The sequence below is a fragment of the Apium graveolens genome, chromosome 5 (assembly GCF_009905375.1).
Source record: "Apium graveolens cultivar Ventura chromosome 5, ASM990537v1, whole genome shotgun sequence".
NCBI classification, from domain to species: domain Eukaryota; kingdom Viridiplantae; phylum Streptophyta; class Magnoliopsida; order Apiales; family Apiaceae; genus Apium; species Apium graveolens.
Window position 1 is genome coordinate 305,459,384 of NC_133651.1, and position 16,556 is coordinate 305,475,939.

General features: G+C 31.0%; 2 protein-coding genes and 1 non-coding gene across 3 annotated transcripts; all 3 read left to right on the forward strand.

Moving 5' to 3' along the window:
* Positions 1 to 6,972: 6,972 nt before the first annotated feature.
* LOC141659313 (2-alkenal reductase (NADP(+)-dependent)-like) lies at positions 6,973 to 9,597 on the forward strand. The gene is made up of 5 exons (XM_074466116.1): positions 6,973 to 7,343; positions 7,878 to 8,055; positions 8,396 to 8,562; positions 8,729 to 8,811; positions 9,076 to 9,597. Exons 1-5 carry the CDS (start codon positions 7,116 to 7,118, stop codon positions 9,452 to 9,454), a joined length of 1,035 nt encoding a protein of 344 aa, XP_074322217.1. The 5' UTR covers positions 6,973 to 7,115; the 3' UTR covers positions 9,455 to 9,597.
* A 1,672-nt stretch (positions 9,598 to 11,269) lies between these two features.
* On the forward strand, positions 11,270 to 11,353 carry TRNAL-CAA (transfer RNA leucine (anticodon CAA)). The gene has a single exon. It is a non-coding gene; the product is annotated as a tRNA-Leu (tRNA).
* An 888-nt stretch (positions 11,354 to 12,241) lies between these two features.
* Positions 12,242 to 14,355, forward strand: LOC141723555 (F-box/kelch-repeat protein At3g23880-like). Its single transcript, XM_074525388.1, has 2 exons — positions 12,242 to 13,453; positions 14,220 to 14,355. The coding sequence occupies exon 1, from the start codon at positions 12,242 to 12,244 to the stop codon at positions 13,430 to 13,432; it is 1,191 nt and encodes a 396-aa protein (XP_074381489.1). The 3' UTR covers positions 13,433 to 13,453; positions 14,220 to 14,355.
* Positions 14,356 to 16,556: the final 2,201 nt, after the last annotated feature.

The window sequence follows — 16,556 nt, forward strand, 5'->3', positions numbered from 1 at the left end:
TCGTTTAGGAAGCGTTATGCTAATGAGGTCAGAATTTCTTATGCACACGGGTTTGGATTTTATGAACCCTCTTGTGATTACCGAGTTGTTAGGATTATGTATTTTAGTGATCTGAGAGGTAACCAGTTTGAAAAACTTAGTCCCAAGGTTGAGGTTTTTAGCTTAAGGATGAATAAGTGGAGACCCTGGAGGGGGAATAACAATGTTGTAGTTTCTAGAGTTGCTTCGAAAATTGGTACAACTTTTAATAGTACTATTTATTAGCTAAAAGATAAAAGCTCAGAAGCAGTGTGGATCATGTCATTTGATTTTTAATAATGAAGTATTTGGGAAAATAAAATTGCCCAATGATGTTTGTCATTCTTTATGAGAAGTTAGGGATTTTCAACTAATGAAGTTTGAGGGTTCACTTTCTGTTTGATAAAAATTCTATCGGCCTTGTATATGGATTATTAGCCATAACGATGGTGTTGTCTCCTCCACTCTCCGTTTTAGGGTTGTATTAAAGAAATTTGGGCAGCCGTTGAATATTACAAAGGGTGGAACCCTTTTGATGGTGAAATATATCGGTAGCACTTCTAATGTACTGTCATGTAATCTTAAGAGCATGCAATATACATGTCTAGAATTTCATGAGCACCCATGTAATGCTAAATCTTTCTTCGTAGAGCGTTTAAGTGGAGATGAACTGTTGACATCATCTGCAATGTGAGCTGTCCCCTGCAGGATCCTTAATTACTAAGTTGGTATCAGTCTATTATCAATGTCTCCTGAGTGATGTTTGATTGCGACTAAACTGTGGCAGTATTTAGTATTTGGCTCCGTCCGTTTTGTGGCATATTTGAGTGCCTTTTTCATTTTTATGGCAATTTCACAAAAATGACACATAACGTCGCTACTTTTGGGGTTATGCCACATAGACCCGGAAGTAGTGGCGTTCTAGGGTATATTTATTTATTTATTATTTTTTTTTCTTTTCCTCCCCGTTTGGTCCTTGTTTCTATTATTTTATAAGTTTAAAAAATCATGTGAAGGGCATGTTTTGAATTCCCATATTAAATAAAAAAAATATTTTGATAAAATTTTTTTTTTGGGTAATGATGTAAACCTATTTTTAGTATATATTTTCTTTTAATAAAAAAGTTGTATATATATGACTTTTATAGGTTCAAAAAGGGTGTCATGCGGGTCGAGTGTGCAATTTTAATGCGAGGGCATGTTTTTGAACGCTCATATTTAATTCTGAAAAAATTATTCTGCTTTAATTATTTTTTTTGTTGAGTAGTGATGTAAACCTATTTGTAGTATGTATTTTTTATTTTATTTTTTAAAATTTGTTTGTATGGCTTTAATTGCTTGGAAAAGGGTATCATGGGAGAATATATTTTTTCTTGACGATGCCTCATAATCAAGAATTTTAGAAGTGTAGTGGTACATAATTTATAAAAATGTTCTTTGTTTGATGTAGACGTACATTTAGTGTGTTGTGAGTATTAAAAATAAAAGTATTTTCAAAAAAAATAGAAAACATAGCAATTTGTACCGTCTGAAAAATGGTACTGCAAGTATGTGAAATAGTTCATCCATAAATTAAAAATGGAACTATGAAATGGGAAGTAGTAATACAACATAAAAAGAAGGAAAATATTTAAGTCAAATTTCAATTTATCTATTTTTAAAAATATAAAGTAAACAAAGTACTACAGAAATACTACTACACGGAAAGAAGTTTTTTACAAAAAAAAATTGCAACTACATCTCTTCTATATATAATAAGAGAACAAGGGGATAAATTGATTAGATTAAAAAGTCTCATTGAAATGACTAATTTACCCCTGTATTTTAAATTTATATAAAAAATATTGTTGGAAGGAATTGAACCTGAGTCTTCATTTTCGCAAGCATATCACATTACCACTACGCCACACTGTTACTTAAGTTTTTTATTATAAACATAATATGTGAGAGTCGTATAACGGCAATTTATTTAACTTTAAACATGATTACTAATATATTTGTAGAGTTAGTTTTGAACAATTGAATTTGAGATATAAAGTTAAGTACAATATATAAACGGATCATTACCTTATTTATTAAATAATTTAGTTTGAAAAGTATGTCTCATATATTTTTAATATATATTTTTTAAAAAAAAAAATAAATTGTACATATAGTTAATTTTTTAATATGTTAAAAAGAGATACACTTATATAAATAATATATATATGTACTACATATTTAGATAAGTAATAATTAGCATATTTCGATTTATTTCCAATTTAAAATTAGAATTTGACCCATTTTTCAAAAAATACTCGAAATCTGACTAAATGGTCTGCCCGTAAATACCATGTCACTACATAGGTTTAATTTGAATTACGAGTTTGACGAGAAAATCTTACCAATAAAATTAATATCTTTGGGATCTTTAAGAATCAAGTTAACTGATTTATGTATCAAAATTACCAGTTTCAAAATTAGAATTTTACCCATTTTAAAAAATACTCGCAATTTGAATAAATGATCCGGCCGAAAATACATCATCACTGTCTAGATCTAATAAATTTAAATTACGAGCTCGACGAGAATATCTTACCAATGAGGATAAATTTTATAATATCTTATATTAATAAAAAATAATATTTTTGAGCTCTTTATACGATCAAGTCAATTGATATTATGTATCAAAATTACTATTTTTATAATATTTTACTTGTAGAACATATATGGACTCTCGTACTGAACTAAAAACAAGGACTCTCATATATATATATATATATAATTAAATTAACAATAATAAATTGACAAAAAAATATTTAGTGTTGTAAAATATTGTACAGATTTTTTAAATTATTTAAAAAAAGGTTAAAACTATAATGTATAGTACTATTTGATTTAATCCATGTTATGCTATCTAAATAAAATAATTAATATTAGTCGATATTTTGAAAGGATTAACAAGTTCAACTAATATTTAAAAAAATCATCAAATTGAAAATATTTAATTTTGGAAAAATAGACAATATTATAAAGTTACTATAAAAGAAATATTAGTATCATAAATGAAAGAAATTTTAAAATGATTTGAATGATGATATTAGTAAATTTATCTTCAGATTCTAGAAGAAAGAAAACTTCTGAATATCAATAGTTAGTCTTGACGATATATGAATTATTTTTATGTCAGATCCATGACTCATGCTCTATTGAGTAAAAGTAGATATTATTTGATTTTTAGTGCTACCACGACTACGACATATAAATAATAGTAATTTATTTATTAGATAATTATAATTTTTGAATAATCATAAATACATGTTATTTGAGTAATTTACTGAATAACAATTAGATATATAAATGACGAAGATATCTAGAACAAGATATCTAGAATATAAATAAACGAGATCAACATAATTTACTCATAAATATAATAAATAATAATTTATATACATAAACACACATGTGACTTTATCTTAACCAATATTAAAAAATTCAATTTTGATATTGTATTTCAGAGTTATTGATATATATACTATAAGAAAATAACATAAGTCTTTTATATTCTGAAAATAAGAATGATCAATTAAATTTAAGTTTTTTTATCAATGTGTTAAAAACTAAATAGATTATGTCAATTTTAATTTATGAATCGACAATAATCTGACATCTTATAAATTAACTTTGTATAATGGAGATATTTAAAAGCTAAATACATGGCCGAGATCAACTTTAGTTAGTGAATTGAGACATTAGCAATTAGCAATGATATTAAATTAACATAAACGTTGAATTAAATAAATAATATTTTTCTTAAAAAATAAACTTATATTAATTGAACTGTAAATTCTACTTTGTTTGAATATTACGATTGTAGTTCTTGACCACTTTAATTATGCATTACTGATCCTTTTAAATTAAGGAAGATAATTGTAAATTAGTAATGATTTTAGTAATAAAATACATCATTACTCTAGGTTTATTTGACCCAAACTCAAAAATTTACTCGACTCTGTAATATACATATATGTTAATTTTTAGTTTCTTTATATAAACATATTGACAATATTTGATGGATTAACTACAATTTTTTCTTTTACACATACAGTACAGTGACTACTCTGTTTGTATTTATTTAATAAATATAAATTACACGACACAAATAAAAAAATAAGTATTATAGTTAATAGGATATATTTAAAAACGTTATGAACGTTATTAATGTTTTACATGAAATCATACACATTGATAGATACTAACTTGTATTTGATATGTTTTAGACGTTATACAATATTTATCAATAAGAAAACGATTAAAAGATTTTACTAATATAATTGTATGATGTAAAAAAAATCTAGAAAATGACCGTGCCTCGCACGGGTTATTATGCTAGTTTGAAAAATACGTGAAAATGTGTCTTCAACAAAAAATGCGCACTCGACGCGCAAGACACCCTTTTTAAAATTACGAAAGTCATATATATACAATTTTTTATTAAAATAAAAAATACGTACCAAAAATAGGGTTATACCACTATCCAACAAAAAAATTTAGACCAAAATAATTTTTTTTTAATTCAATATAAAAATTCAAAACATGCCCTTCAACATGATTTTTTATCTCGTAAAAAAGCTGCACAAGACACAAACGGAGGGGGAGGGAAAAGAATACCCCAGAACGTCACTATTTTCGGGTATCAATGAAAGAACCCTAGAAATAATGACATTCTGTCCCATTTTTATTAACACATGTATCAAAATAATTAATTATTTGCTCAGTCGTTCCAAAAAAGGGACGGAGCCTTAGTGTTTGATGATACTAGCAGAGAGTTGTTAATTTGTGTGACACCTGTATTCCGTAAATCTTTTGTTACACGTCTAATTTATCGATCGGGAACAACATTTGCATTTGCCTGACATGATATCAGTCATGCTATTTCAGAATCTTGATTGCTGAAGATGTTTGACCATGATAATGTTATTTGTCAAACTTATGTCGTATATTTACCAACAAAACCAGTACAACTCGAATTCTCTGCCTTTTTTTCATATCTAATACTCCCTCCGTTCCATAATTTTTTTCTTATTTTGACTTTTTATATTGTTCATTCTAAGCGATTAATTATTAATTTACGTCTAATTTATAAGATTAAATATAATCATGAGTGATTTTGTTGGATTCGTATTTATAAGTATTTTAATACAATGAAATTTTTATATTTAATACTAATATAAAATTAAAGATATTAACAATTAAAAGTGTGTATTGATAAACGTATCCAACACAAATAAAAAATATAAATAGGAAAAGTTTTTAGGGACGGAGGGAGTAGTTCAATTTTGCACATGCTAATAGGCCAAAATAAAAAAGATGATATGAGCTGGAGATTCAAAATTTAGTTTTGACTAATTGTGCGGCTACTGTTTTTATCTCTCCCTGTCTTTTAATATACTCCCTCGGTCTCAATTTATTTATTATGCATAATTTAACGTAAATTGAACTTTGAATTTTCTTTTTGTAAATAAAAATTTAAGATTTGAATATTTATTAAAAAAAAATTAAAAATAACTAACGGAACTATGTGGTCACTTTAAATTACGTATAAAAATCAAATTGGACAAGTAAATTGGGACGGAGAGAGTATCTGTTTTTTAATATATGATATTTGACTTTTTGACACATAAATTTATGAGGGTTGACCACATAGTTACGATTATTATTTTTAAGAAATTATTTTTTTTGAATAAAAATATGAGATTAAAACTTGTATTAAAAAAATTCAGAAAAAATTAGTCAAATTTATTAAACATGTGTGTTAGAAAATCAAACTTAATATGGAAAATTTATGATTATGTCTCCTGAGTTAGAGCATGTCGCTTAAATGCGGTTTAACTTGATTTACGTGGTTTGTAAGCTATGGTGTGAGCTCGTAAGATTTAACCAAAGCGCACCTGAAGGGTAGCGGTTGCGAGTTAACTACGATAATAAAAATAGAAAAAAACAAACAAACAGAGGGAGTCCATCTGTACTACTCTCTCCGTCAATGATGTTTCAGTTTTGACTTTTTGTATCGTTAATGTTAAGTGATTGACTACTAATTTTCTTCTAGTTTATAATATCAAACATAGTCATGAGTGATTTTGTTGGATTCGTATTTTTGAGTATTTTAATACAATGAATTTTTTATATTTAATACTAATACAAAATCAAAAATATTAACAATAAAAAATATGCATTGGCAAACGTTTTACTATATACGCATATATGTCAAACATATAGGGACGGAGGAAGCAGTATTTAAGACTTTTAAGTTGGGACTTGCTTTGACTAGGGCTGTCAAAAAAATTCGAAAAATCCGATATTCGTCTGAAAAATCTGCATCTGTATTCGAGCAAAAGCGGATATTATCCGTATCCGAGAAAAAACGGATATTATCCATATCCGAATTCGGGATATTCGAATCTGAAACTAAATACATATATAATATTTAAATTATATAAATATATAATTATACATAATTTAAAATTTATTTTTTTAGTTTATAGTGTGTGTAAATGTATTAAATAATATATTCATACAAATTTTATATAATTGTACACATATTTTATACATATATAAATATATATTAGTATTTAATCGTCGAAAATGTTCTATAATCATCGTCAAAACGGTAGTGGCAACAAAAAAATTCAAAAAATCCGATATGCGTCCGAAATATCCGCATTCGTATCCGGAAAAAAATGAATATTATCTGTATCCGAAATAAAGCGGATATTATTCGTATTCAAGTCCGAAGATTACGGATGCGAATACGGATATAGGTATATCCGTATCCGAATTATCAGTAGCCCTAGCTTTGACAACGTTTTGCTGTACGCATATATGTCAAACAAAGGCTCCTGTTGAACATATTGAAATAATTGTAACCACTCATATGCCAACTGATAAAGATTTGAAAAGATGTAAGAACAAAACTTTGAACAAAAACCAAAGCAAATAGATGATTTCACACTGCAACTGAGTCACGCCTCGCGTCATCACAACAAACTTTACAAGTACCCACCTAGCGATCTCTCACATTCCATCAACCAAAAATTAAATTTAAAATTTACTAAGAAATGAGTGATATGGTGGAGAACAAGCAGATTATACTGAAAGAGTACATTTGCCAAGGTTACGCTAAAGAGAGTGATATGGTTACACAAGTTTCGAAAATGAGCTTGAAAGTGCCTCATGGGTCTCATGGGATTGTTGTTAAGAATCTTTATTTGTCCTGTGACCCTTTTATGCGCTCTCGTATGACCAATTCTGAAAGTAATTTTGTTGAGGCCTTCACTCCTGGTCAGGTATTCATTTTATTCACTATTTTATATTTACGCGACCACGGATCCAGAAATTTTTGGAGAGACATGCATTGCTCGTGTCCCTTCCTAGATCCGCACAATAGACCGACAACCTTTGTTCACTTGGGTTTATTATAAATGTTGTTTGTTTATTCTAATATTGTAGAAAACAAAATATTAATTTTGACTACTGGCCAGGTATTGTTTTAATTATATTTGTTGATTGTTTTATTATATTATCATTGGGTACCTATTGTTACTACTATTTTTGTATTTTACAGTTCTACTTATACAATAGCTTTTGAATAATCATAATTATACCGAGCAAAAATCGAACCTAAAACTCAGTACGACAAGAGTTAAGTCTTCCATCTTGTAGCGCTCGATTTGTTGAGGTTTAACTAATACTACATCATATAGAGCATGTTGAGTAAAATTTCATATAATATGTGTTGCATGATCAAAGTTCTACTAATGTAGCCTATATGAATTAGTGACTCCTAGTGATTTACGGGACATTGTTTTGTATATATGCAGCCTATTACGGGCTATGGGGTTGCGAAAGTGTTGGATTCAGGGACTCCGAACTTGAAGAAAGATGACCTGGTTTGGGGAATGACTGGATGGGAAGAGTATAGCCTCATTACAGACACAGACGGTCTGTTTAAGATAGAGCACACAGATGTGCCTCTTTCCTACTACACAGGGTTGTTAGGCATGTCACTTTTACCCATCTGTGTTGTGTTTTATTTACAGATTTTGTTTGTAACAACATTAACTCAAAATTCTTTAGAGGGCGTTTGGAAACTTACATTTCATTTTAAATGAGGGATTTCAAACGACAGGATTTGGGTTGTCATTTCAAATTCTCATATTTATACTAATATTTGAATGTCCTGGATTTTAAAATGAAATCCAAATCCAAATTCTCAAACAGCTTATTTGATCAAATACAAAATTTCAAATGAAATTCAGTTTTCCAAACAGGCCAAGGACACTGTTAATTACTTCAAGCTCGATTTAGTAGTTGAAACTTTTCATTGTCATTCTTATAGGCATGCACGGAATGACTGCTTATGCGGGTTTCTATGAGGTGGCTGCCCCGAAGAAAGGAGATTATGTTTTTGTTTCAGCAGCAGCTGGAGCAGTTGGTCAACTTGTTGGACAGTTTGCAAAGCTTTTGGGCTGCTACGTTGTTGGCAGTGCTGGAAGCAAAGAAAAGGTCGGTACCTAAGTTCGGTGTTGGACACTTGAGCAATCATACTGAACATGTTTTGGTGCCTAAAACTTTTATTAAGTTGTTAAAGAGTTGAAATGTGTTCTTCAGTATATGAATTTTACATTTACTAACCTGTCTGTTTTCTGCATTTTACTTTTTTTCTCCTAAGGTTGACCTTTTGAAGGATAAATTTGGGTTCGACGAGGCTTTTAACTACAAGGAAGAGGAAGACCTGGCTGCAGCATTGAAAAGGTCCTTATTTCTCCAAAATGGCCATGTTAGGTTCATACTGAAAGTCTTGTTTTAACATTAAGACAGTAATGTAAAACTTAATTCTCCAGCCATTGGATGATTAAATTCATGTTGAAAAGCCTTGTTTGAGGGTGAAATTTTTTTATCGAGTAAAGCATTAAAACTTGATTTACTAAGAAGCTGAACTTAATACTAGTTTATAACCTCTGTCTTCCTCGATTTAAGATACCAATTCCCTTTGTTCTGTTTTTGCTTTTCTGACAGGTACTTCCCTGATGGCATTGACGTTTACTTCGAGAATGTTGGAGGAAAGATGCTTGATGCAGTGCTTGTTAACTTGCGGCTCCATGGACGCGTTGCTGTGTGTGGGATGATCTCTCAGTACAACCTTGAAAAGCCCGAAGGCATACACAATTTGATGCACGCATTTAAGAAGCGAGCCCGCTTAGAAGGGTTTATTGTATTTGACTACTACCATCTTTATCCCAAATTTCTGGAGTTGGTTCTGCCATATATAAAGGAAGGGAAGATAAATTACCTTGAAGACACAGTTGAAGGCCTAGAGAGTGCCCCGGCAGCTCTCATTGGGCTTTTCTCTGGTCGTAATGTCGGCAAGCAAGTGGTGGTCGTTGCTCGTGAATGAAACTGTCTATCATCTGGATCATAGAAGTAGTGCCTGTCAGTTTTATTTTCTACAAGGAAAATGGTTAATGTGAGATAAAGCACCCAAAATGTTGCAAAAGGCTTTATAAAGAGGAATCTTAAAATTGTGTTGTTTCAAATGCACCAAAATTGCAACATATTTGTTTACTAACCGGGTTACTGTTGTTAGAACATAGATCCAGTTATTAACTTAGGTTTATATTAGAGCGTCATGTTACTTGACATGGTAACAAAGTTCAGGTAGTAAGAGGACTCGTGTTCGACTCACTACCACCGAGCCCGCTCCAACATAGTCACAATTTATTACTTACACGAAAAACACATTTATGCCTCAAAGATGGGCGTGATCCACTATTCGATCCAAAAATGTGCTCTCGAATGAGGGGATTGTTAGTGCTTACTTCTTAACCCACAGCCCTTAATTACTATCCACAATCTTGTTTACACTTGCTATCTCTCCTTCTCTCGCGAATTTTACTGAGGTCAATATATGTGACAATGCATATATACTGGCTGGCGGTAAATTCATGAGCCTCAGCTGCTTAGCTAACAATTTAGCTGGTGTGGTGCCTAAATAATGAAGAATCAAGTAGTATTTAATTAAAATTCGAGCTACAGGCATTAAGTTTTGTTATAATGAATAAGAAAAGCAACAAACAACTTGTACATAAAAAAGGATACAAACAAATATTGCTTGACAAAATAAAAGTTAAAGCAATCATAAGCACCACACCAGAAACACACGCAGAGAAGGCTGATGCATGTTAACCAATTTTTGGGATAGAAGTCACAATGCCATCTTTGTCGACTTTTACCTTAACTCTAAAGCAATTGATCTCTGTTGTTCCGAAGCTGTTTTCTGAGACAACGACAGCGTTCACAATTTTGTTCTCCCTTTCGATGATCTGTGCTGCTAATTCCCCGTTAATGCCCTGTAGTTCCGCCCATGAGCTCTTACCTTTTAATGGCAAATTATATTATAAGCATTAGATTTACACATTAGGCAAATAAAACTAGTCAGTACAACCATAATCGTTATGATACATCTTACCTCTGCTTTTGCAAGCACTAAACATTTTCTGTAGAATGAACTCGTGGCCATTTTTGTACCTGCTAGGAAATTGATTTATGCTTCGATAAGATTTGGAGAATAGGAGGGTGATTAGTAGAAGTATTTATTTACTTGAAGAAGTTAGAAATTTTTGGGGCCCTAGTCGAAATTATGGGGCCCTAATATACATATATCATGGAAATTCATATATATTTATTTGAAGAAGTTAGAAATTTTTGGGGCTCTTAGTGTCGGGGGGTCCTAGGCACAAGTCTTGTTCGCTTATAGCCCGGGCCACCCCTCGCAGGAGGCTCTTAGTTTCGTACGTGCACCAAAAGATTACATCAGAATGCAGCCGGCCAAAATAGATCAGGTAGATTAAAGGACTAGTTTCGACAGATAAATATTCAATGGAAAACAAGATTGTAGAACAAGATTGTATTTATGAATATACATTCAAATGCACTCCATGCAGGCCAGAGGGTGTTACATGCACTTGCAGGCTCTGCTATTTCTTAAATAGTAAGCTTCCTCGTCTTCTATAGCAATGCTATATTTTCATCATATATATGTATTACACGAATTCGTGCATCAGTTAACCGTAAGGATCTGCAGACAAGAATGTCAGGCTTAAAAACTAGCTAAAGCCTAAAGCCACAGATATTGATTAAGATTCAGTCAATATGTTAGATGATACTATTATAACAGTTAGTTGTTCATTAGCAAGAGTTATTGAACTCATCTGTCAGGATGGCCGAGTGGTCTAAGGCGCCAGACTCAAGTTCTGGTCTTCGAGAGAGGGCGTGGGTTCAAATCCCACTTCTGACAATTTTTTATTTTTTTTGGTCTGAAACCCATGAGGTATGGGGTTTAGAAACCTGTGAATAGGTGGGTATGAGCTAAATCAAACTCTTGGGTATCATTTTCATTATTTTCTCTAGTCTTTCTTTTTAACTAAAGTATAATTCTTTTTTTAGCTCTAATTTTAATATTGATGAATAAAAAATGTGAATGTATATTTAATTTTCTTAAATACTACGTAAAAATATTTATAAACTCATATTTTAATAAGAAAAATTATCAAAAATACTAGCTTTTTTTATTTATTTCTTTTTGCAATTTTACTATCCTCTAATTTTTTTGGCAACCAAAATCAAGCAGACATACAATTAGTTGAATCAAGTTTTTTTTGGTTGCATTTGAGGTTACATGGAGTGACATAAATTCGTCGAAAATTGCATCTAATTGAATCAAGTTGCATTAAACAGTATTTTCGTAAAAAATTTGGTAAATAGCATTTTTTTAAAATAAAAAATTATTTTTGCAATTTTTAAAAAAAATTATAGTATATTTGTAAAAATATCTTTAGCCTTAGGTATTTTTCAAAAAAATTATATTTTTAGCCTTACTATTTATGATTGTCAAGTGATCGTGTATAATTTTAGATTTTAATAATAAAATAATGAATTAATAAAAAATAATAATTAAATGTCTTTTGATTGTTGATTCCAATTAATTTATCAAAGAGATATATTTTTATCATATTTTGAATCAAACAGGTGATATCAAGTATCAAGTTCCAAACTCATACCAGCTTAACCCGATTCCTGATTCCAACCCGATACCACCCAACGAACCAAACGACCTCAATAAGTTTATTATCTATAGTTTTTAAAATTAACCCTAACTAAAATCAGAAACATGAGAAAAAGATCAATGTCGAGGATAGGTCGACGTGCTACCTCTTTCAACGATCTCCCTCATGAACTCGCTTTCGATATTTTCTTTAGAGTTCCTGTAAAATCCCTGATTAGATCATCCGCGGTGTGCAAAACCTGGTACTCTATCGTAAAAAACCCCGATTTTGTGTCCGCTGAAATCAGTCATGCAATCTCTTCTTGTAATGAAGATTCTGTGCTGATAATCCCTAGGCATGACAAGTATTGCTTATTAATTTCAGCTGAAACAGGTGCTGTCATTGATAAATATGAGATTCCGTTTGCCAGTACTAAATTGGAACTAGTTGGGTCAGTTAATGGACTTGTTTGTCTTATTGATGATTTTATTCCAACACGGGATCCTTTTCTGTATACCTTTCCAAAGACAGCCTACCATAATTTGTATATGTGGAATCCTTCTGTTAGAAAATACAAACAGATTGTTTCTTCTTCGTTCAGGAAGCGTTATGCTGATGAGGTCAGAATTTCTTATGCACACGGGTTTGGATTTTATGAACCCTCTCGTGATTACCGAGTAGTTAGGATTATGTATTTTAATGGTCTCAGAGGTAACCAGTTTGAAAAACTTACTCCTAGGGTTGAGGTTTTTAGCTTAAGGATGAATAGGTGGAGGCCCTGGAGGGGGGATAACAATGCTGTAGTTTCTAGAGTTGCTTCGAAAATTGGTACAACTGTTAATAGTACTGTTTATTGGCTAAAAGATGAAAGCTCAGGAGTGTGGATCATGTCATTTGATTTCAATAATGAAGTATTTGGGAAAATAAAATTGCCAAATGATGTTTGCCATTCTTTAGGAGAAGTTAGGGATTTTCAACTAATGAAGTTTGAGGGTTCACTTTCTGTTTGTGTTCGTAATCACTTGACTTTAATTGATAAAAAGTTCTACCGGCCTTGTTGTATATGGCTAATTAGCCATAACGATGGTGTTGTCTCCTCCACTCTCCGTTTTAGGGTTGTATTAAAGAAAATTGGGCAGCCGTTGAATATTACAAAGGGTGGAGCCCTTTTGATGGCGAAATCCATCAGGAGCACTTGTAAAGTACTGTCATGTAATCTCCAGAGCATGCAATATACATATCTAGAATTTCATGAGCACCCCTGTAATGCTGAAACTTTCTTCGTAGAGAGTTTAGGTGGAGCTGAACTGTTGACATCATCTGCAATGTGAGCTGTCTCCTGCAGGATATATGTAAGTTTGAAAACTATTAATATCTTTGTTTGTGTCTTGTAAGTCAAGATTCTGGCAATTTAACAGTCTCCCTCTAATTTCTGCTAATTGTTAATCTAGATCGGTTATAAGCAATATATCTTGTGATGTTTGATTGCGCACTTACTCCTTGTTTATTAGTTTTGAAGTCAATTCACTTCTTCTAAATTGTGTCAGTATTTTGTGATACCAGTAGAGAGTTGTTAATTTGTTTGACAACTGTATTCTGGAAGCCTTTTGTTACTCGTCTAATGATCTTTTGCATGAAAAAGTAAAGTCTTCTCTTTAATCTTCACTCTTGTTTTCATGTCTTATGCTTCTATCGTACACATTATTAGTAATGATAGTATTAGTATGTGCTCTTTGAGTTATTAAATGTCTCGACATACCAGTATGTTGAAGTGTGAAACAGTGTTGGACTAAGTGTTCTATTATGGACAATTTAAATGAAATATGATTTTTTACGCTAGTGTTGAAGCTCCTTTATCTGCATTATAGTTAACATTCCCTTATATCTCTGAACCCAACAGAATGTGTTAGATTTTGATTAACTGTTATTTTCCGTGGACTGGGTTTATGGCTTGGAATTTGTCATGCATTCTAACAGACCTATATTCAGAGGATAATTCCTAATCTTTTAAATTCGGTCAGTTTTGCTGGACATTGTACACTAACTCTTTAAGTTTCATTTTTCAAGTTTTGCTATCTCAGAGTTTCTTTCTCAATTCTCATAGAATATGCAATGTAGGTTGTTGAAGTTGCAGTACTGAAGTATTTCCACTTTCCTTGTCCCAGGCGTTCAATCTGACATATGCAAATTGACCAACATAAAAAACACATTCATTGTCATGTTTATTCTTGGTCCTTTCTGTTTGTGTGTGATTTTTTAGGATCTGCACTGGTTATAACCTGTTATGTGCATTTAACTTATGATATTAGTTAATAATTCCAACAAATGGTTAAATTTTTTATAATTAGTTTTTCCTTTGACAATAAAACTTGACAACTTTTGATAACTTCATTCTTGTACTGCATAATGTCATATTGTCATGTGTGTTACCGTTCTCTATTTCTTTTTAGGTTCATTGAGTTGTAACTGCAAAATTAAACACTTAAAGTATAACCTTTAAACAGTTTGAAATATTATAGATAATTAGAAATTTTGAATGTACAAGAGCAAGTCCAATCCTAGATGCAAAATGACTATAGTCATTGCTATAATTTGGCATCAAAAAAAGTTTTTTGGTGCTGTAGTAGAACTTCAACTCCAATGCTAGTTACATTTTGAAACCAAATAACTCATTTTTGTCTTTCTCTCCTATATCTTAATTAAAGTTTACCAATATGCATGTCATTTATGGTTACTTGATGATGTGGCATGGATGCATAAATGCATTTCTGGTTTCAAATTTAGAATCAAGGATGCATATATGCATGTTTGCATCCAAGTATAGAACTTCTTTGGAGTTGAAATTTTTAGCATTTGGTTTCAAACTATGAAAATGACACTACTTATAACATTGCATCGGACTTGCTCTACAATGCTATCTTTGGTGTTATTGCTATATTATAACACCAAATGTAAAAATACTCAACTCCAAAGGGGTGCAATACTTCGATGCAAATATGCATATAGGCATCCTTGGTTCTATATTTGAAACCAAGATGCATATATGCATCATTGCCACATCATCTATTACTACAAATGGAGGGAAAAAGTTAAATAATTATTGTCTTGTACATCTTAAAGTATCAAAACAATATTAAATTAAGTAGAAGTTAAAAAAATTTATGAAAATTTGAAACTAGTTATGAAACAAGCATTGGAGTGCAACTTTTATTTTAGCACAAAAAAACACTTTTTGGTGTCAAATTATAGCAATGACTATAGTCATTTTGCATCTACCATTGGACTTGCTCTAACGAGTTTATTTTGAACACTATTCCAAATAGAATATGCTAGTAGATCGACTCGAGTTTAGAGGATGAGTTCTTATAAACTTAGTTGAATTGAGTCTTTATCAAGCTGAATTCAATCTTGGTCACCGACAGCAAGCGGATTCACGAATGGCAAGGGGTAATGACCCCCTTAAATTTTTAATTTAGTTAAATATGTATATTTAAATTATATAAAAATAAAAAATGACCCCCTCTTAAATTTTGTAAAAAAAGATTGCCCCTACTTAAAAATTTTCATTGGGGCAAAAATTAAGTAAAAGTTATACATTTTTGTTTTAAAAGTTATGAGTTACAAATGAAAATCGAAGTTAGGAATAAATGACAAAAAAAAAAGATAGGAATAAATATTGGACGAACATTTCTAGTTAAACCACCTTAACACCATTAGTTTTGATTTTGATAGGGTTAATATGAAGTTGATTTCATGCCTACCATGTCTTAATCCACGTAATTCTTTATCGGCTTTTGATAAGCTAAAATTAGTTCAACTTGTAAAATTCTATTCTTCAGAATTTGATCAATTCCGTCTTCTAATCACTTAAGGGTCGTTTGGTTCGCCACATTCTGGAATCAGGTATGAGTTTCAGTCATTCCGACCCCATACTTGGCGTTTGGTTCAGAAAAAATAGAACTTCATACTCATTCCTCAAACCCCCTAGGTATGGGTTTTTCATACCCAAATAGGGAGGTGGGTATGTGGGAGGGGTATGGGTATCACCTTTTATTTCACTATTTTAATTTTTATTAAGCAATTAAATATAAATATTTAGTACTAAAAAATCTATGAACCTAAAATATATTAAAATAATAATAAAATTAATATATTTAATTAAACTAAAATTATTGACTTATCATATTTTAAATTAGAAATATTTATTACAGCACTCAACCAAACATATGATATTAGATATGATACATGATCCTCATACCACTCTAACCCGATTCCTGATTCCAACCCGATACCAAATCTTGAACCAAACGACCCCTTAAAGGCTAGCTTTCTAACTATACAATTAACATGAGAACCAAAACTAATTTTCAAAATTTGAAGAATATTTCTGACCTCGCTCAAAATATGGTTGAAAAATACAAAGATATTGAATATCAATGGGTTTATATGTTGGTA